Source organism: Rhinoraja longicauda, chromosome 13, assembly GCF_053455715.1.
Source record: "Rhinoraja longicauda isolate Sanriku21f chromosome 13, sRhiLon1.1, whole genome shotgun sequence".
Classification (NCBI taxonomy): domain Eukaryota; kingdom Metazoa; phylum Chordata; class Chondrichthyes; order Rajiformes; family Arhynchobatidae; genus Rhinoraja; species Rhinoraja longicauda.
This window is the reverse complement of record NC_135965.1, coordinates 23,486,722-23,509,450: the sequence shown is the minus strand read 5'-3', so window position 1 is coordinate 23,509,450 and position 22,729 is coordinate 23,486,722. Positions and strand designations below refer to the sequence as shown.

At 43.8% G+C, this 22,729-nt stretch overlaps 1 protein-coding gene across 1 annotated transcript in view; it reads left to right on the top strand.

Annotated features, from left to right (window-relative positions):
* abcf3 (ATP-binding cassette, sub-family F (GCN20), member 3) overlaps positions 1–18,194 on the top strand; it is a 55,808-nt gene extending 37,614 nt beyond the window's left edge. Inside the window, exons 15-21 of the mRNA XM_078409919.1 lie at positions 687–731; positions 3,721–3,853; positions 5,017–5,105; positions 11,300–11,391; positions 13,297–13,429; positions 16,401–16,488; positions 17,355–18,194. Coding sequence (XP_078266045.1) covers positions 687–731; positions 3,721–3,853; positions 5,017–5,105; positions 11,300–11,391; positions 13,297–13,429; positions 16,401–16,488; positions 17,355–17,513 — 739 coding nt within the window. The 3' untranslated portion in view covers positions 17,514–18,194. The remainder of the gene's footprint in view (positions 1–686; positions 732–3,720; positions 3,854–5,016; positions 5,106–11,299; positions 11,392–13,296; positions 13,430–16,400; positions 16,489–17,354) is intronic.
* Positions 18,195–22,729: the final 4,535 nt, after the last annotated feature.

Below are 22,729 nucleotides of genomic sequence, written 5' to 3'. Positions count from 1 at the left end.
AAAATACTTGCCCCCGCATATCTTCCCCTTTGAATTTTGCTCCTTTGACCTTAAGGCTATGCTCTCTGATCTTTGATATTTCCATCCTGGGGAAAAGATTCTGATGTCTACTATATCTGTGCCTCTCACAATCGTACATATTTCTATCAGGCCTCTCCTCAACCTCTAACACTCCAGACAAAACAATCCAGGTTTGCCCAACCTTGCTTTATAGTTAATACACTCTAATCCTGATATCATTCTGGTAAACCAGAATTTGGTAAACCAGAATGAGTTAAGAGTGTGCTGGAAGCTTACTAGTGAAGTATTTACTGGATCTAGCCTCTCCATTTATGGACCAGCTTCATTACTGTCAGGACTTTAACTCATGAGTATATTCTGGTTGTAATGCTTGAATACTTCAGTGGGATAAGATGCTGATCTATTCAGTGACAATATTAATGAAATCCCCCGATTTTGCAGTGGAGATTTTCTAATTGAATATGCCGAACTGCCTTATGTCTACATAATCTAATTTGCAACCTGCAAATTCTGGGATTAGAGCAGATAGGGAGAATTTTATAGTTTTAGATTGAAGTTCTGATATAACTCTAAGGGACCTGTTCTCTGAAATTTGAGGTCTTTTTGTGTAATTTGGTTGTGTAGTTTCCAATACATTTTTCATATGTGCCATTTCTATTCCCCAGGCCAGAGCTGAAGCCTCTTGAGAAGGAGCCAGAAGTGACGATCAGGTGAGAAGCACGCGCGGGGACCAAGGAATGGAGTGAAGCTCAGAGTGAAGCCATTGGTCTATGCGCTGAGGAACCGGAGCTATCTGTGCAAACTTAACAATGCTGCTGTCAGTGAGATGGCAGAGAGAGGCAAAGAGAGAGCCAATTCTAAGCGGTTCAGTAGTCTGTATGATGAGTTACTGGTTTGTTCCTGTGCAAGCGGACTACTGGGTGAAGTTCTCAATATTGAGGAGACTGGTGAAATTGCACTGAGAAAGTTGTCCCCAACATATCCCAGCAGAGTAGAACATTCCCTGAAATGTCAAAAATGAGGAAACTGCTTCAAATCTGTTGTAGTTTCCAAATGCAATCTCATTTCTACATGCCACGAAAGATTAATGAGCAACGATTGAGAAGAGAAATAGACAGGGACCTTTGTAATCTTGAGGGCACTGATATCTAAATTGTGGCTACAAGAGATGCTGAGAGTGAGTTAAGTTGTAGAGTCTGGGCATCACCGATAGGGCAAGTATTTAGTTCCCATTCTTAACTGCCCTTGAGAAGGTTGGGTTGAACTGCTGCAGTCCTGGTGAAGATCTCCAACAGAGTTGTTGGGTAGGGGTTTTCAAGATTGAGACACAATCTTCTTCAGGAGAACTGGAGAAGTTAGGAGGTCCATTGCGAATAGTTCCCCAGGGCCTTCCACCACTTTCAAGGAATATAATGGAATATTCTTGTGCAGATGGATGCACGTGAGATATTAAATACCCCAGCAGTTGGAAATCTGAAATGAAGGAGAGTCACACTGCTAAATAGGCAGAACATCGTGGTCATACTTAAAATATCCTGGAGGTATCTAATCAGGCTGTACACGTAAAACCTAGCAACAAGAGAGGGGTGAGCTTGGGTTTTAATGTAGGTTTGGATTTATAATTGCAGGCCAGCAATTAGTCGGAGGGAATTAGAGGAACAGGTCTGTAAGTAAATCACAGAAAGGTGCAAGAGCATAGGATTACAGTAATGGGGGATTTAAAGTTCCCCAATATTGACTGGGATTTACTTGGTGCAAGGGGCTTAGATGGGGCAGAATTTGTTAAATGTTCCTAGAGTGTTTTTGCAGACAATTTGTGGTCGTAGTAGAGACAGGTATGTACTCTATATCAGGAAATAAAACTGGACAAGTGGTGGAAGTGTCAGTGGATGAACTCTGAGAAAGGTGATCGCAATTCTCTTAAGTTTCAAGGTAATTCTGGAAAGGGCCAAGGCTGGTCCTCTAATGAACATGGCAGGAAGCTGATTTCAACACTGCAAAAGTGGACTTGACAAAAGTTGATCGGGAGCAGATGATCAGTAAATCGAAATCTGACAAGTAGGATTCTTCTAAAAGAGAGTTGGTAAAGGTTCAGGGCCAGCATATTTTGGTGAGCGTGTAAGGGAAAGATGACAAGCTTAAAGTAAGCATATTTCAGATATAGGCAACTGGAATTAAAAGAGTCTCTTGAGGAGGGTCTTCAATGAGTATTTCTCATTTATTTTTACAATGGAGAAAGACGTCTGGGGAATTTGGGACAGATAATGGAAATATCTTGAGGACAGTCCTTGTTACGGTCAACGAGCTGCTGGATGTTATAAGGTGTATGAAGGTAGATACATTTTCCAAGCCTGATCAGATACATCCGATGATATTGGGAAGCTAAAGAAGAAGGTGCAGGAGCCCTGACTGAAATAAATGAATGACCATTAGATATGGGTGAGGTGCCAGATGACTTGTGTGGCCAATGTGTCTCTGACTCAGATGTCACCTAGTAGCTCCTGTTTGGCTGCTGAAATTCCTTCAACATTGAAAGACAGAACTGTGATTGCTGTTCCTGAAAAGGACCTTCTGTCTTGTTCTTGAGGTAACATTTGCCTCTGGATCGGGGAATTGTAGCTGGTAGCGATGGATACAGTGTGTGGTGTGGTAGCAGAATTCGCAGATACTTCTATAATCTGACAGGGACCGCGACGAGAACGCTCCTGCTATGGCAATTCTAAAACCATTTGATCAACAGCTCTGGCTCTTTGCTTCTCCACTGCTGAGTATGCCTGCGCAGTATGGGAGCGCTCAGCTCATGCAAGGAAGATTGATCCTGTGCTAAACACAAGCTGTCGCTGCATCAGCGGATGCATGAAACCTACCAAGACTGACAACATCTACCTACTCTCTGGCATTGCACCTCCTGGAATCAGACGAGCTGTAGCCAGTCAAAAAGAACGGCTTAGACAATCAGAGGATGAAAGACACCCCCTACATGACCCCCCTTTGCTACCTCAGCGTTTGAAATCATGCAGACGTTTCCTCTCTTCTGTCCATCCCCTGGACTGCAGTGCATCGTCCAGAAGGCTCAAACTCTGGGAAGAGAGACAAGAGAAATCTCTGGAAGACATTCACATGGCAATCGATCCCTCTAAGAAACTCCCACCAAGTTCCGACCAACCGTGGATAACCTGGCGCAGTCTCAACAGATTGCTGACAGGCATGGGGAGGAGCAAATCGAACATGCTGAAATGGGGATATACTGAAGATGCGGCAGACTGCGAGTGTGGACGGAGCCTCCAGACTATGGAACATCTCTTGAGCTGTGACATTCTGCATGACACATGCACTGTAAAGGATCTTGCAGAGGCCAATGACATGACACTAAAATTTGCTTGGTATTGGAAAACAGTTGTGTGATGGCACGAATAAATAAATAAATGTGTCTATATTTAAGAAGGGCTGCAAGGAAAAGCCTGAGAACTATGGTCTAAGCCAGGTACTATCCTGTGTAATGCAGACACGTTATTGCCAAACTTTGTAAAACCAGGGACCAAAGGATTTGGAGGCATATTACTTTGTGCGGCTGTTCTTCCCATTGATAGCAAGGCTTTGCATGTGTCTGTAATTTGACGTCAGTCTGTCCCTGTAATCTGACACTTTCTATGTTCCCCTTTGAGAATTCATACCGTGACACTCTGTCTTCCTCCTCAGGTTCCCTGACAATTTTGAGAAGCTGTCCCCTCCAATCTTACAGATGACTGAGGTAGACTTCAATTATAACCCTGAGTGTCCCATCTTTCAAGATCTCTCAGTGTCTGCTGATCAGGACTCACGGATTTGCATCGTACGTACATTTATTCTGTTACTGGATGCCTTACACTTCCTAATGTCTGTTTCTGCACCAGATCAGAGTAGTTGAAAGTACACTTTTTGTTGACAGCTAGTCAATGTGATTCTCCTGTCTGTTCGCCCAGTTAGGCAGAGGATAACATTTGCATGGTTACATCGGGATTGATCCCCAGCATAAGCTAATTTTCTGCTGCAGCAGTAATATGGCCACAACTGGTCTCAGCTCCCATGTGTTCAGAAGGGCAACAATTGACTCAGGTCCCTATTCTTGATTGTTGTCCCGTGAGGTTGTTGGGGATTTATGGGGAGTATGTAAAGCTGTAAAAATAAATTGCTGGGGGAACTCTGGGTCAGGCAGCATCTGTAGGGACAGGGGTTGTTGACATTTTGGTTTGAGATCCTACATTACTAATCCTGGTGTTGGGTCTTTACTTGAAACAATGACCACCTGTTTGCCTCCCTAGATGCTGCCTGACCTGGTGAGTTCCTCCACAGTTTGGATTTTCAATTGGGTTCCAGCATCTGCTGTCTCCCATGTCTCTAGGTGTAAAACAGACCATGGAAGTTGCAGTTGCTTTGGATCAGGTTTTAGTCTTCCCATGGTCGAACAGAACTGCTGTCTCGTGATTGGTGTTTTGGCAAAATATAGAGGCTTTGGTCTGAGTGTTCCCATCAACAGGAATGATTTCAGGAGGAGAGCACAATGGTGATCAGGAGGGAAGGGCAGACATGGGATGTATGGGAACAGTGAATGCCTGAGGGTGTTGCTGTGCCCTGTGTGGACATCACATACACAGCTGCTGTCACAACGGCCTCTGTGCATCACTCAAATGACAGGTCCCTCTGGGCATGCTGTGTGCATTTCAGTTGTGAGCATTGCAATGTGGCAACAGAAAATTTACACAGGATCTGTTTGTGCTGTTTGAAATCAAGTGTAATCCCACCTTGCCTGCAGTCACGGCTCTTTGAGAGCACATGCAGGTTGCTCCTCCCCCTCATAATTCTTCTATCAATTAATATATCTCTTCGCTTGTGTTTTTTTTTACTCCTCTATTGAGGGATCTAGTTCCTTTCAAAGTAGTGTCTCAAAATGTCATATACATTTTAGTGCAGAAGCCACTTGCTGTTATTGATCTATAATTTCTGTTCTGTCTACAGGTGGGGGAAAATGGTGCTGGTAAAACAACACTGTTAAAGTTACTGCTCGGGGACCTGGCACCAGTTCAAGGCATTAGACAAGCACACAGGTACAATCTTGTAATACCGTAAATAACTTTGGCCAGTTGTGGAAGAGTGCCCTTGGAAAGATAGTGGTTAAATCTGCTGATAGTTGTATGCCATAGGAAGAGGACTTTTAATCAGCTATCTAATTGTCCCTATATTTTCCAACCATCTTATTCTTCGATGGCTTTCCTTACTTATCAAATTCGTATGCCAGTTTCTGTTGAATCTAATTCCTCTGTTGCCAGGACTCGAGGGTCTGAGCTACAGGTGGAGGTTGGGCAGGCTAGGATTTTATTTCTTGGAGCGTAGGAGACTGAGGGGTGATCTTACAAAGGTGTATAAAAACATGAGGGGAATAGAGTGGGTAAATGCACAGTCAGGGGAAGAGGAATAAAGAACCAGAGGGCACAGGTTTAAGGTGAGAGATTTAATAGAACCTGAGCGACAACTTTTCACGCAGATGGTGGTGGGTATATGGATCGAGCTGCCAGAGGAAGTAGTTGAGAGATACAATAACAGCATTTAAAAGACACTTGAACAGATATATATATATATAAAGAAAGCTTTAGAAGGACGAGGATCAACCCAGCTGTATGAATATTGATTTCTCTAACCAAGTAACCCTTGCATTTCTTCTCTCTCCATCCCTTCCCCCACCCTAGTTGTCATATAACATATAACAACTACAGCATGGAAACAGGCCTGTCCGGCCCTACCAGTCCACGCCGACCATTCTCCCTGACCTAGTCTCATCTACCTGCACTCAGACCATAACCCTCCAATCCCCTCCTATCCATATACCTATCCAATTTACTCTTAAATAATAAAATCGAGCCAGCCTCCACCACTTCCTCCGGAAGCCCATTCCATACAGCCACAACCCTCTGAGTAAAGAAGTTCCCCCTCATGTTACCCCTAAACCTTTGTCCCTCAATTCTGAAGCTATGTCCCCTTGTTGGAATCTTCCCCACTCTCAAAGGGAAAAGCCTACCCACGTCAACTCTGTCCGTCCCTCTCAAAATTTAAAAAACCTCTATCAAGTCCCCCCTCAACCTTCTACGCTCCAAAGAATAAAGACCCAACCTGTTCAACCTCTCTCTGTAGCCTAAGTGCTGAAACCCAGGCAACATTCTAGTAAATCTCCTCTGTACCCTCTCCATTTTGTCGACATCCTTCCTATAATTTGGCGACCAGAACTGCACACCATACTCCAGATTCGGCCTCACCAATGCCCTGTACAATTTCAACATTACATCCCAACTTCTATACTCGATGCTCTGATTTATAAAGGCAAGCATACCAAACGCCTTCTTCACCACCCTATCCACATGAGATTCCACCTTCAGGGAACAATGCACAGTTATTCCCAGATCCCTCTGTTCCACTGCATTCCTCAATTCCCTACCATTTACCCTGTACGTCCTATTTTGATTTGTCCTACCAAAATGCAGCACCTCACACTTATCAGCATTAAACTCCATCTGCCATCTTTCAGCCCACCCTTCCAAAAGGCCCAAGTCTCTCTGTAGACTTTGAAAATCTACCTCACTATCAACTACTCCACCTATCTTAGTATCATCTGCATATTTACTAATCCAATTTGCCACACCATCATCCAGATCATTAATGTAAATGACAAACAACAGTGGACCCAACACAGATCCTTGGGGCACTCCACTAGACACTGGCCTCCAACCTGACATACAATTGTCAACCGTTACCCTCTGGTATCTCCCATTCAGCCATTGTTGAATCCATCTTGCAACCTCACTATTAATACCCAACGATTTAACCTTCTTAATCAACCTTCCATGTGGAACCTTGTCAAATGCCTTACTGAAGTCCATATAGACAACATCCACAGCCTTGCCTTTATCAATTTCCCTGGTAACCTCTTCAAAAAATTCAACAAGATTAGTCAAACATGACCTTCCAGGCACAAATCCATGTTGACTGTTTCTAATCAGGCCTTGATTATCCAAATAATTATATATATTGTCCCTAAGTATCTTTTCCATTAATTTTCCCACCACAGACGTCAAACTAATAGGTCTATAATTGCTAGGTTTACTTTTAGAACCTTTTTTAAACAAAGGCACAACATGCGCAATGCGCCAATCTTCCGGCACCATCCCTGTTTCTAATGACGTTTGAAATATTTCCGTCATAGCCCCTGCTATTTCTGCACTAACTTCCCTCAATGTCCTAGGGAATATCCTATCAGGACCTGGAGACTTATCCACTTTTATATTCTTCAAAAGTGTCCGTACCTCCTCTTCTTTAATCCTCCTAATTTCCATCACTACTCTACTTGTTTCGCTTACCTCACATAATTCAATATCCTTCTCCTCGGTAAATACCGAAGAAAAGAAATTGTTTAATATCTCCCCCATTTCTTCCGGCTCAGCACATAGCTGTCCACTCTGACTCTCTAATGGACCAATTTTATCCCTCACTATCCTTTTGCTATTGACATATCTGTAGAACCCCTTGGGGTTTACTTTTACATTACTTGCCAAAGCAGCCTCATATCTTTTTTTCGCTTTTCTAATTTCCTTTTTAAGATTCCTTTTACATTCTTTATATTCCTCAAGAACCTCATTTACTCCCTGCCGCTTATATTTATTGTATATCTCCCTCTTTTTCCGAACCAAGTGTCCAATTTCCCTGGAAAACCACGGCTCTTTCAAATTATTATTCTTTCCTTTCCACCGAACAGGGACATAAAGACTCTGTACTCTCAAAATTTCACCTTTAAATATCCTCCATTTCTCTATTATATCCTTTTCATAAAACAACAATTTCCATTTCACTCCTTTTAAATCCTTTCTCATCTCCTCAAAATTAGCCTTTCTCCAATCCAAAATCTCAACCCTTGGTCCAGATTTGACCTTCTCCATAATGATATTGAAACTAATGGCATTATGATCACTAGACCCAAAGTGCTCCTCACACATACCTCCGTCACCTGACCCATCTCATTTCCTAACAGGAGGTCCAACACTGCCCCTTCTCTGGTAGGCACCTCTACGTATTGCTGCAAAAAACTATCCTGCACACATTTTACAAACTCCAAACCATCCAGCCCTTTAACAGAATGTGATTCCCAGTCTATATACGGAAAATTGAAATCACCCACAATCACCACTCTGTGCTTACTACTAATATCTGCTATCTCCTTACATATTTGCTCTTCCAATTCTCGTTCCCTATTTGGCGGTCTATAATACACCCCTATAAGTGTTGCTAAACCTTTCTCATTTCTGAGTTCCACCCAAACAGCCTCCTTAATCGAGCCTTCTAGTCTGTCCTGCCAAAGCACTGCTGTGATATCCTCCCTGACAAGCAATGCAACACCCCCACCTCTTGCCCCTCCGATTCTATCACATCTGAAACAATGAAATCCTGGAATATTTAATTGCCAATCGCAACCCTCCTGCAACCATGTTTCACTGATCGCCACAACATCATACTTCCAGATGTCAATCCAGGCTCTAAGCTCATCCACCTTTCTTACAATGCTCCTAGCATTAAAATATACACATTTAAGGGACCCATCATTTCTTATTCTCAGTTTATTTCTTTTCCCTTCTTTCTCTCCTACATATTGGGTCTGAGTGTTTCCCTTTTCTGCCTCCTGCCTCACACACTGCCTATTAGCTATCTGTGTTTGAGTCCCTCCCCCCAACCGTACTAGTTTAAAGTCTCCGCAGTTATTTTAGCAAATCTCCCCGCCAGGATATTGGTTCCCCTCGGGTTCAGATGCAACCCGTCCTTTTTGTACAGGTCATACTTCCCCCAGAAGAGGTCCCAATGATCCAGAAACTTGAAACCCTGCTCCCTGCACCAGTTCCTCAGCCACGTATTTATCCTCCACCTCACTCCATTCCTATTCTCACTATCGCGTGGCACAGGCAGTAAGCCTGAGATTATTACTTTGGAAGTCCTTTTTTTTAACTCACTTCCTAGCCCCCTGAATTCTCCTTTCAGGACCTCTTCCCTTATCCTACCTATATTGTTGGTACCTATATGTACCACGACCTCTGGCTCCTCTCCCTCCCCTTTCAGGATATCCTGGACACGCTCAGACACATCCCGGACACCGGCACCAGGGAGGCAAACCACCATCCGGGTCTCCCGACTGCGTCCACAAAAACGCCTATCTAACCCCCTCACTATAGAGTCCCCTATTACTACTGCTCTCCTCTTCCTTTCCCTACCCTTCTGAGCAACAGGGCCGGACTCCTTGACAGAGGCCCGGGCACCGTCGTTGCCCCCAGGTAGGCTGTCCCCCCCAACAGTACTTAAACAGGAGTACTTATTTCCAAGGGGTACAGCCACCGGGGTACTCCCTAGTCCCTGCCTCTGTTCCTTGCCCCCGTACTGTCGTCCTGTTGAGTTTCAATGTCTGTATAACCTAACCCACAGCCAACAATAGACCATTGTGGGCTCCACCTTTCTTTGATCATTACTTTTTGCATATCTTTCATTCATTTGTTCTATATCACCATAAATATCGCACGTTTCCCTTTCCCCTGACTCTCAGTCTGAAGAAAGATCTCGACCAGAAACGTTGCCTATTTTTCTGCAGAGTTGCTGCCTGACCTGCTGAGTTGCTCCAGTTTTTTGTGTCTATCTAAGGCTTAGAGGGATATGGGCTAAACATGGGACTAGCTTAGATGGGGCATATTGGTCAGCATGGACAAGTTGGGCCAAAGGGCCTGATCCTGTGCTATACAACTCCCCTGACTCTGACCATTTGGACACCTTATTACAAATTACAGTAACAGTCTGCATTGTTTAGAGATATAACGTGGAAACAGACCCTTCTGCCCACCGAGTCTGTCCACAATCGAGCACCCATATACTAGCGCTATGTCCTACACATTAGGGGCAATTTACAGAGTCTAATTAAGCTACAAAACCACACACCTTTAGGATGTGGAAAGAAACCAGGATGTGGAAAGGACCCGGAGGAAACCAATGCAGTCATAGGGAGAACATGCAAATTCCACACAGACAGCACCCGTGGTCAGGATGGTCAGGTCTCTGGCACTGTGAGGCTCTGGCTCAACCAGCTACGCAACAGTCCCAAAGAGGGAGATTCACCAGAATCAATCTGAGTGGCAAGTACACTTCCATTTTAGCTGGAGTAGGCGGTACGCCACATAACATGGAAGAATGGGGCATTGTTGAGTGACTTGCCCACATGTCTATCATCAAACCTGCCATGTTATTTTTACACACTCTGTCCAAAGTTACATCTGTTTCTCTGCCTCATGTATGTTCAGCCTCTCTTTTACCCACTGACCCTCTCTTTTATCCACTGACACTCTCCTGCCTCCCCTCCCTTTCGGCCAACACTCATTCTCTCATCCACCTCACCATCTCTCTCGACCCCTTTCTCCGTGACAATTCCTCTTCTGGCTGATTTCCTATTCATACTCCAGACTCGTTCCTTCTGGATCCCGTTTATTATCATTATTGACAAGTGAATCATAAGGAGATTGAAACCTGCTCGTATTCCCAAAGTTTGGCAGCATAGTCCTGGATCGAAGGTTTATGTTATATAACGTGCTGGCGGATGCTGCAACAATGCAATGGTCCACAAGATGATTGTGTTTCTGATTGTAATGTAGATCTATATTTCTGTGGTGGCTGGATCACTGTTTATAATTTCTGGCGGTTTACGGAAGAGGGTGTGTTTCGGTTTATGTGGTTGCGGGTCCCCTGTGGTGCTGCCTCCAAGTTGTTGTGCAGATTGGAGAACAAAGGAATAGGCTCTGGGTGGAGTGATGGAATCCTGACCAATGTGAATAACCCCTTCAGTGTGAGGAAGGGAAATGATGGCCTTGCCTGCCTGCCCTAGGCGGCACAACGGTAGAATTGCTGCCTTACAGTGAATGAAGCGCCGGAGACCCGGGTTCGATCGCGACTATGGGTGCTGTCTGTACGGAGTTTGTACGTTCTCCCCGTGACCTGTGTGGGTTTTCTCCGAGATCTTCGGTTTCCTCCCACACTCCAAAGACGTACAGGTTTATAGTCAAATTGGCTTGGTAAATGTAAAAATTTTCCCTAGTGGGTGTAGGATAGTGTTAATGTGCAAGGAATAGTGTTAATGTGTGGGGATCGCTGGTTGGCGCGGACCAGGTGGGCTGAAAGGGCCTGCTGTATCTCTAAAACTAAAACATCCTCCCCACTGATTTTCACTGAACAGGAATTTAAAGATTGGCTACTTCAGTCAGCATCATGTTGACCAGCTGGAAATGAATATCAACTCGGTGGAACTTTTGGCTACAAAATTCCCAGGTAATTCGCACCATGGTCCTTGGTTGGGGTTTTTAGTTTAGATTAGAGATACAGCGTGGAAACGCTCTTCAGCCCGCCGAGTCCAATCGATCACCCATCTTGGAGTTACATTGCATCTGATACTCATCTAAATATAAATTAACAAAATCACATCACAAATGATTAAGCCCAAGGATGATTGTTATAGTGCACACTGTTAGGTTATACTTAGAAACTTTGAACTAAAATAGCGAATTGGTTATTTACAATGCGGCTTACAAAAACACAACAAATAATATGAGAGCAATGGATCAGGACGCTGAGGCAATTTGGTTCCATATTATTGATGAACGATTGGAGTAGAAAAGCAAGCCTTGCAGCAGTTACGTGAGATTTCAGTCAGACTATAACTCGAGTGTAAACAGAAACTGCTGAATATACTCAGTGAATCAGGCAGCATCTGTGGAGAGAGAAACACGGTTAACATTTCAGGTTCATGTCTTTCAGCCCAAGGTAAGCTGGAAATGGAACGGATTAATTTGTAGAGGGGGGAGAGTTGGAGAGAAAAAGTATGCCTGTGCTAGTGTGGAAACCAGGTGACAGACTGACACAAGATGGTGGAGCTGACTGGGAGAGGATGGTGAAGGCTGGCAAACCTGTGAAGGAATATGATGAGGACAGGCTGGGTGGAGAGAAAAAAAAGTGCTAAAGACAAAACAGCAGTTGCTGGATATCGGAAGAGATTGCTAGTCAGGCAGCATCAACGGAGAAAGAAAAATTGACTTATTATTTTAGTTTAGGAAAACAGGCCCTTTGGCCCACCGAGTCTATGTGGACCATCGATCACCGGTTTACACTAGTTCTATTATCCCACTTTCTCACCCAATCCCAATATACAAGGCACAATTAACTTACAAACCAGTGCATCTTTGGAGTAGTGGGATGAAACTGGAGCACCTGTAGGAAACCCACGAGGTAAAATGTGCAAACACCTCACAGACAGTACCGGAGGTCAGGATCGAACCTGGGAATCTGGCACGGTGAGGCAGACCTTGCTGAAATTCAGAAGGGAATTGTAGACACAAGGAACTGCAGCTGCTGGTATACTGAAAAAGGCTGGAATAACGCAGTGGGTCCAGCACATTGGGTATCTATCCTGAGATGCTGCTTGACCAACTGATTTAATCCAGTACTTTTTTTAGTAAGGAATTCACAGAAATATGGCAAAGACTTTTTCCCCAGAGTAAAGTAGGGACACTGTCAAGATAGGAAGTTGGATGTTTTAGATTAAGATGAGAAATTTACTCAGAGTACAATAAACTTGGAAGCTCTATGCCATAGAGTTATGTTAGCTGTAGCTGACATTCAATAATAATATTATCACAAAAATGGAAAACAAATAGTATAGTTGATAACCCATGAAAATGAGGAACTCAGCAGTCCGTCCGGTAACATTTGTGGTGGGAATGGATAGATGACATTTTGCGTCAGTACCTTTCTTGAGACTCAACATCATCTGTCCATTTGCTCCACCAATGCTATCTGACCCACTGAGTTCCTCCAGCACTTTGCATTGTGCTCAGATGTCAGCATCTGCAGTTCCTTGTGCCTCTTTGAAAATGGTAGAGCAGATTCTGGTTGTTTTCCTCTTAATCATTATGTTCTAAAAAAGAACAAAGTGGAAATAATGAGGAAAGTCTTTTGGCTGATTTTAGTTTGTTCCGATAATTTTGATCTATGTGATCCCAGATGAGTTGTTTACCTGGGCTTGGGTACACCGACTTGGGGATCATTGTCCAGGGATTACATAAGGTAACATGCACCCTGGGAATAAACAGCAAGTGTAGACAGCACTCGTGTGGGCATTGAATGGATTAACAATCCCGTACTGCTTTTAAAAGATTTGTTTTCATTCTGGATTTCCAGGGAGGACAGAAGAGGAATACCGACATCAGCTGGGTGGTTATGGTATATCAGGAGACCTGGCAGTGAGACCTGTCGCCAGTCTGTCGGGAGGACAGAAGAGCAGGGTGGCGTTTGCACAGATGACGATGCCCCGGTAATCATCCTGACTTTCCTGTTGATTTGCACATCTTGTCTAGTTCGCTTCAGACTAAACTCCCAGTGCCTTTGCCTTAAACCGAGGAAAATGGCCGTGCTGCTCCGAATCAGGTCTGCCATTGCCTCCGCTCTTACAAGCATCACTTCTTTGTTCAAGTTAAATGGGCATCTCGGAGGTACCACAAAGTGTGCTTCCAAAACTACCATATGCTTTTCCTTGCTCTCTTTTCCACTGCTGTCTTCCTTGGTCCAGCTCCTATACTACTAGTGACACTCAAGAGGAGTTTGCATAATAGCTTCTGACTTACTTGTTTTTTTTTTTTCACTCAATGGTTGTCTTTTACTGTGATGTTCCCGTTTCTTCACGAATGTCATCCATATTTAATATTCTTCCAATGTATGCCATTTGGCCCATTAGGTTTATGCCAGCTCTAATGGCAATCTGATCAGTCCCATCCCCCTTCTTATTTCCCTATAACACCTGTACTCTCTCATCTGATCATCAAACTCCTATGATTCTCCTCCCATCACTCCTCCCACACTAGGAGTAATTTACAACAGCCATGTAATACTAGTCCATTTTGAGGATTTGTGAGGAAACCAGAAAATCTAGAAATCAACAATCAGAAAGATAATCTCGTAACTCCACACAGCACCTATGGTCAGGATCAACCCGGGTGGGGGGATCTGTGGAGCAGCATCACTCACTGAGCCACTCTACTTTCCTGCATCATTGTTGAGTAATATGATAATAGTTGAGTCTCCTACGGGGCCGGGAGATGGGCGAGGGAGCCACTGAGCCCGGGCGGGCGGCCCCGCTGCAGGTGGCCTTCTTGTTTTGGCAAGTGAGGAGCAAATGAAGTGGAACGTGCCCCATTGTGACGTCATACGCTGAGCACTTTCAAGAAATGGGTTAGAAAGGAAAATTTTAAACTTAAATCATTCTAGCTTTAAAAATGTAACTTCAATTTGAATGAGAGTTGTTGCATGTTGTGCCCAGGATAATGGTAACGTGGGCCAAAAATTGTGGCGGTATGGTGTACCGTTTTGGCTGTGCGAACCACAAGGTTATGGTGCACACAAACAGAGAGTTTTAGTAATATAATAATAATATATACTAGACCAAGTGGACCCGTTGGGCCCATTCCTCGTAGAGGGGGAACAGGGAAGGGGAGAGGGTGTCGTCACTGAGTGAGCCCTGGACTCAAAGCCTCTCCTGTATTGGTGTAGCACCTTCAACCCCCCCCCACTCAATCCCCCTTATCCCCCCACTGACCCACTCCATCCCCCCTACCCCACCCCCACTTGTCCCTCCCCTGCCCCCACCCCCTCAGCCCTGCCTCCACCCCCATTCCCCCCTCCCCTATTCCTCCTCCCCCTCTCCTGACCCCCACTTCCCTCCACTCTCCGCTCCCCTACTCTCTCCTGCCCCCCACCCTCCCCTCCAGTCGGCCGCCATGCCCACTCTCCTCCGTAGTGCCGTTGGCTGCGAAAGGCACTTACCAGTGCCCGTGCGTTCAACGCTGACTGCCAACGTGCGAGTCTCTGCCGGGGCCAGGCAAGGGGAGAGTGAACGACTGAGGCCTGGCAGGCGGCCATCTTGTTTTGGCAAGTGAGGGGCAAATGAAGTGGAACATGGAGCATTGTGACATCAGACGCTGAGGAGATTCAGGAAATGGGTTAGAAAGTGAATTTTTAAACTTTAAAATGTCTGTAGCTTTAAAAATGTAGCTTCAATTTGAATTAGAGTTGTTACATAATACGCCCAGGATAATGGTAAGGTGGTGTAAAAATTGTGGCGCTACGGTGTACCGTTTTGGCTGTGCGAAGCACCAAAGTTATGGTGTGCACAAACACACGGACAGAGAGTTTTAGTAATATAATATAGATAAAGATGGATAGATAGATATTTCTATAAGATCCCCTCTCATCCTTCTAAACTCCAGTGAATACAAGCCTATTCTGGTCTTGATGTCAGCAGTTCACACCTCCACTACATAAAGATCAAAAGGAGGAGGGTTTTTTCTGGGTTCAAAGTGTGCAGCAGGCTGTTGCAACTGCTATCTTAAAGTATTGGCTGACATCGACTCTGGTCATGCTGGAATGATTCAAGCCCAGACCTACAACAGAGAGCACAACTATTCAACCCTGCCTGGGAAGTCATGTTACAGTTTTATAAGACATTGGTGAGGCCACATTTACAAGGATATTGCCAGGGCTCGAGGGCCTGAGCTAGAGGGAGACATTGAGCAGACTAGGACTTTATTTCGTGGAGCACAGGAGAATGAGGGTTGATCCTATAGAGGTGTACAAACTTATGAAAGGAATAGATTGGGTAAATGCACTCTTTTGCCCAGAACACCGGAATTGAGAACCAGAGGACATAGGTTTATGGTGAGAGGGGAAAGCTGAGGAGTTTTTTCACACAAAGGGTGGTAGGTAAATGGAACGGAGGACGTAGTTGAGGCAGGTACTATAATAACATTTAAGAGACAACTGGACAGGTACACGGATAGGACAGGTTTAGAGGGTTATTGCTCAAGCGTGGACAGGTGGGCCTAGTGTGGATGGCGCATGGGCGAATTCGGCCGAAAGGCCTCTTTCCACGCTGTATGATTCCAAGTACATATTTAAATTTTACCAGCTCAAGTGGTCCTCTCTCGCCCTGTATTCACTTTAATGGTTTGTTATCTACATCAGCTGCTGACACCTGGGCAAAATTTGACCAAATATAGTGGATTGAATCAGTTATAGAACATAGAAGCGGGTTCTTTGAGCCAACTCATCCATGCTGACCAAGGTCTCTTTTTTTTAAACAATCGTAAGTTCCACCAAAATGATTGGCTTACTCCATCTCTAGCTACATTTCTGTACAGTATGTGATGTCTGATTCTTGTCTTGCTGCTTATCACAATGTTTATTTTTCATTCACTTAATAAGTAATGAATGTGTTGTGCTTTAATCTGCAGACCCAATTTCTATATATTGGATGAACCGACCAACCATCTGGACATGGAGACAATTGAGGCACTGGGAAATTCATTACAGAAGTTTAAGGTAAAATATTTGGAGGGAGAGTGGGAAATTTTCATAAATGTGATTAAAGTATGAAGTCAGTGCTCTAATCAGGACTAGAAGAGTCCCCTTGTGTGCTGATTTCCTTGTTTGTCATTACTGACCAACAATGGGTGATGTTATTCCGTCCTTTTCTAAGACAGATATTTGCTTTAGCAGAAAAAACCTTAAATACAATTCAACTACCTTGCACGCTTTCAATTTTGTCTTGGATTGTTTATTTCCACCTAAATTGCCCTTTAATCGCTGAAGGTGCTGTTAAGAAGTGTCAGAATTTTGACCCAGCAAAGGAACAGCTGTGTATTTAAGTCAGGATGTTGTGCATATTGGAGGGGAACCTGGAGGTGGTGGTGTTCACATATACCTGCTGTCCTTACCCTTTTGACAAGTTGTACCAGTCAGTAACTGAGATTTGTACACATTCCATCTTCTCTCCCCACTTGACTGACAATTGCCATAAAGGGTAAAAGTTCAACTGCACACATGGAGGTCATAGGTTTGTTGCTCATTTTGGAAATGCAGTTAATTTGCAAAATAGAAGAGAGAACCACCATTCCTACAGCCTCTTTCACACAGATCAGATAATGAAGCAAATTTAAAGTAAATCACCGCTTTAGTATTAAACATTGCTGAGCAAGATCCTGCAAGCCCCAGTGTGATACTGAGCATGTGCAACTTGGCTTTGGCTCCTACAACTCGGGCACTTCTCATAGCACTGTTCTGGTAATGATGTTTAACCGGTAAATGTTTGTATTTATCCACTGCAACAGTGTGTGTGTGTGTGTGTGTGTGTGTGTTCTTTCGAAGTGTACAGTTGCAGTTGCTGCAGTAACACTGTGCTCTGGCAGGGTGGAGTAATACTGGTGTCTCATGACGAGCGGCTGATTCGCATGGTGTGCAGGGAGCTGTGGGTGTGTGGCTGCTGCACCGTGAAGCGAGTGGACGGAGGATTCGACGAGTACAAGGACATCCTCCAGGAACAGTTCCGCAGGGAGGGATTTCTATGAGGCCCTGCTCTTTGATGTGACCCCCCCCTCCCTCTGCAATCCAGGACTTGCTGCTTTCAATGGGCAAAAGTGACAACGGCCCACTACAGTCACCTCTCAGTTTTTTTTCATTTTTACAACCTGGCCTTGCCCACATCCCCCAATGTTTCATCCCAGGGACAATGAACTCGTGTAAATTAAACCAAGCACCATCACCACCGGTTCCATGTAAAGACAAACCTATCCGTGGATAATTTTCAGCAATGGTTGGAGTTCAATGCAATAACCCATTATTATTTAATGTAATTAATTACTAATAGTCCCCTTGCCTGTTTCTCAACTTGCAGTCACCATCAGTGAGGGTTGTTAACAAATACATCTGTTCGGATTTGGGAAAAGGCCTATGTAGACGGTGTGAATAAGTGTTAATGGAAGCTGCAGTTGTTTCTCAGTGAGTGAGGAGATGACAGAACCTGCTTTCAGGTCCACCCTCAATTGCTGCTATTTCCCCTTTACTCAGTGCAGGCTGATTGTCCCAGCAATGTAACTGCACCTGCAGCTGAGGCTGTGTTGAGCCAGGCTTTGGACAAGGATGTTATTGGGGCCCCAGGTCCTGCTGCCTTGGGATGGGTGTGGAATGCTCAATACAACAAGCTACATTGCACAAACTCTCTCGAAGTGAGTAACATGAATAAATCATTTGACAACCATAAATGTTTTCAAAAATGTACTTTAATGCTTTTTTATTTGTTTAATAGTGATTGTCCTCTCCTCCACACCATTAAAACCCTTCTGTTCAGAAGAACCATCTTCTCACTACAATGAAGAAACCCACCCAGCAGAATGATCTTTGCCTCAGCATTATAATGTTTATGGTCTCTTCTAATGCCTTAGTAAGGAAGGAACTAACCTGTGCATGCATCAATTGAGGGGTTGGACAACAGCTAACTGGGGAATGGTTATATGGCGTCTTCATGGAGTCAGGTTGCTTGTGAATGCAGCCTAAAGCAGGTGGCAAACTCCATCCAAAGCCAAAATCTTGAATGAGTCCCAATAGTCAACAAATACCATAAGGGAAAGTTGAAAATAACTTTTCCTACCCTGGGACAAGTCCATGACTGTCAACCTTATCCATGCCCCTCATTTTATATACTTCAAAAGTAACCCTGTAGCCTCTTATGCTCCAGGGAAAAACCCAGCCTCTAACCCTTAAAATTAGTAATATTCTCATACTTTTTTTGCAGAAGCATCCTTTTAGCAGGATGACCGGAACTGTACACCAATTGTGGCCGTACCAACATCTTGTACAGCTATAACAACTTACCATCTCCTGTACACAATACTGAGCAATGAAGGCAAACATGTGAAATGCTAACACTACCACACTGTCCATCTGTGTGTGGTGACACCTTCATGGAACTATGTACCCAAATCCCAAGGTCTGTTCTACCTCACATTTATCAGATTTAAACTCCGTCCGTCATTCCTCAGCCCATTGGTCCAGTTGATCAAGATCCCGTTGTGATTGTACATAGAAACATAGAAAATAGGTGCAGGAGTAGGCCATTCGGCCCCTCGAGCCTGCACCGCCATTCAATATGATCATGGCTGATCATCCAGCTCAGTAACCTGTACCTCACCTGTACATATCACTCATCATTTATTTTATCACCAATATTAAAGCCATCTTATGAACCATCTTACATTCACATCCAAATCATAAATATAAACAAACAGTGGACCCAGCACTGATCCCCAAAGAACGCCACTTGGTCGAGTCTGAACATTTATCACGACCCTTTCCTCCCTTCAAGTCTGCAGCTTAGCAAAGAGTAGCGGGAAGCCAGAGGATTGGGCAAATTTCAAAGGATAACAGAAGATAGCAAAAAGGGCAATACGAGCTGAAAAGTTGAGGTATGAAGCGAAGCTGGCCAAGAATATAAAGAAGGATAGTAAAAGCATTTTTAGGTATGTTAAGAGAAAAAGATTAGTAAAGACAAATGAGTCCCTTGAAGGCAGAAACGTGTGAAATTATTATGGGTAACAAGGAAATGGTAGAAGAGTTGAACAGGTACATCAGATCTGTAAGACACAATCTCCCAGATGTACTAGTGGACAGATCAAGGGAGACAGAGGAACTGAAAGAAATTTGCATTAGGAGAGAAATAATATTGGGTAGACTGATGGGACTGAAGGCTGATAAATCCCCAGGGCCTGATGGTCTGCATCCCAGGGTACTCAAGGAGTTGGCTCAAGAAATTGCGGATGCATTGGTGATCATTTTCCAATGTTCAATACATTCAGGATCAGTTCCTGTGGATTGGAGGGTGGCTAACTTTAAGAAAAGAGCGAAAGAGAAAACGGGGAATTATCGACCAGTTAGCTTGACATCGGTGGTGGGGAAGATACTGGAGTCAATTATTGAAGAGGTAATAACAGCACATTTGGATAGCGGTAAAGGATTGGTCCAAGTCCGCATAGATCTATGAAGGGAAATCCTGCTTAACTAATCTTCTGGAATTTGAGGATGTGACAAGTAAAATGGATGAAGGAGAGTCAGTGGATGTAGTGTATCTGGACTTTCAGAAAGCCTTTGATAAGGTCCCACATGAGAGGTTGGTGAGCAAAATTAGAGCACATGGTATTGGGGGTAGGGTAATGACATGGATAGAGAATTGGTTAGCAGACAGGAAGCAAAGAGTAGGAATAAACGGGTCCTTTTGCAGAACGGAGTGCCGCAAGGCTTGGTGCTGGGGCCGCAACTATTTACAATATATATTAATGATTTGGATGATGGAATTAGAAGTAACACTAGCAAGTTTGCAGATGACACAAAGCTGGTGGCAGTGTGAACTGCAAAGAGGATGTTAGGAGGTTGCAGGGTGACTTGAACAGGTTGAGTGAGTGAGCAGATGCAGTATAATGTAGATAAATGTGAGGTTATCCACTTTGGCGGCAAAAATAAAGAGGCAGATTATCTCAATGGTGTCAGATTAGGTAAAGGAGAAGACCAACGAGACCTTGGTATCCTTGTACACCAGTCACTGAAAGTAAGCATGCAGGTACAGCAGGCAGTGAAGAAAGCTAATGGCATGTTGGCCTTCATAATGAGAGGATTTAAGTACAGGAGCAAAGAAGTCCTGCAGATGTAAAGGGCCCTGGTGAGACCACATCTGCAGTATTGTGTGCAGTTTTGGCCTCGTAATTTGAGGAAGGACATCCATGCTATTGAGCCAGTGCAGCGAAGGTTCACAAGGTTAATCCCTGGGATGGAGGGACTGTCATATGAGGAAAGATTGGAAAGACTGGGCTTGTATTCACTGGAGTTTAGAAGGATGAGAGGGGATCTTATAGAGACGTATAAAATTATAAAAGGACTAGACAAGCTCGATGCAGGAAAAATGTTCCCAATGTTGGGGGAGTCCAGAACCAGGGGACACAGTCCAAGAATAAAGGAGAGGCCATTTAAAACTGAGATGAGAAGAAACTTTTTCACCCAGAGTTGTGAATTTGTATAATTCTCTGCCACAGAAGGCAGTGGAGGCCAATTCACCGGATGAATATAAAAGAGTGTTAGCTAGAGCTCTAGGGGCTAGTGGAATCAAGGGATATGGGGAGAAGGCAGGCACAGGTTACTGATTGTAGATGATCAGCCATGATCACAATGAATGGCAGTGTTCGCTCGAAGGGCCAAGTGGTCTCTTCCTGCACTTATTTTTCTATGTCTTTGTTTAAGCCAATTTCGTATTCAATTGACTAGCTCACCAGGATCCCATGTAATCTAACCTTCCAAGCCAGTGTACATAATCCATGCAGTACATAGTCAAAGGCCATGGTAGTCAATGTAGGTAATATTTCCCACTCTTCCCTATGATCTCTTCAAAAAACACTTTCCTGTGGACTTCAAGTCTCCTGCCGGCGTATGTTACCGAGGGAATGCTGGCCAGCTGCTCAAGGAACCCAAGCAATGGACTGATTGATCCTTATTTGATATCTGCATCCATGGTCTTTTTTAGCAAAAGTTGTGACCAAGGAACCATGGCGTTTGGACTCTCCACCCATAATTCTGCACAACCAGCGAAGTCAAGGCTGAAACAGTGTCAGATTCAGTTAATCTGATCATGACATTTACCTATCTGCAAGAATGCCCTTCAAGCTATTGAAACTCCAATGAGGAGATGAACTACCCAGCACACTGACACTTGTCCCAAATGTTTTAAATTCAAGTCAGGGCATATGTTTGGAAGTGACTCAGGTGGCCTGAATGAACATGGGATTTTTGACAGCCCATTCAGAATCGCATCACTATTAAAATTTCAACCAGTAAGCATCGAAAACCTGAGTCACTAAAAAAATGACAGTAGATTTATGAAAGAAAACATATTCCATTAATTTCTGGAATTCTTTTGGGTTAGTGAAGAAAATGAGACAGCAATTGTAGCGAATTTCAGATTTTTTTTTTTTTAAATAAAGGATTCAGAACTTTTGATAGTGTCATACAAACAGAAAATAGGTGCAGGAGGCCATTCGGCCCTTTGAGCTAGCACCACCATTCAATATGATCATGGCTGATCATCCAAAATCAGTACCCCATTCCTGCTTTCTCCCCACATCCCTTGATTCCGTTAGCTCCAAGAGCTCTATTTAACTCTCTCATGAAAACATTCAGTGAATTGGCCTTCACTGCCCTCAGTCCTCTGTAATAAGTATCAATGCTAACATGCAAGGCTGCAGATAATTAGGAAAGCCAATACATTAGTTTTCATTGCAAGAGAACGAGTACAAATGAAAAATGCAATCATACAGGACATGGGCGAGAACACATCTGATTTAGGCACAACTCTGGGATTCTTACTAAAGGGATAAATTTGATCTTGAAAGAGAGCAGGAAATATTTAACTCGGTTTTCTTTATGAGTAGTGGGCAGAATCTCAAGTTTAGGAGGAGAGGTGACTAATACGAGGGCTCAATAGGATAGACATGGAAAATGTTTGTTGCTGGGTCATCTGAAACTTGGAGGGGGGCTGGGGAGGAAAGTCAAAATAAGAGGCTGAAATTTGAAATGTTAGGATGCAATTATACAGTCATGGGTGAGAAAGTATATCCCAAGAAAGCCAAGAGGTTCAGTAACTGATGAATTCAAAATAGATTGAGAGATTTTTGGATATCAGAGGAATCAAAAAACGATTTAAGGGTCAGATTATAAAATTGAAAGACCATTTGACCCTTAACCCCTG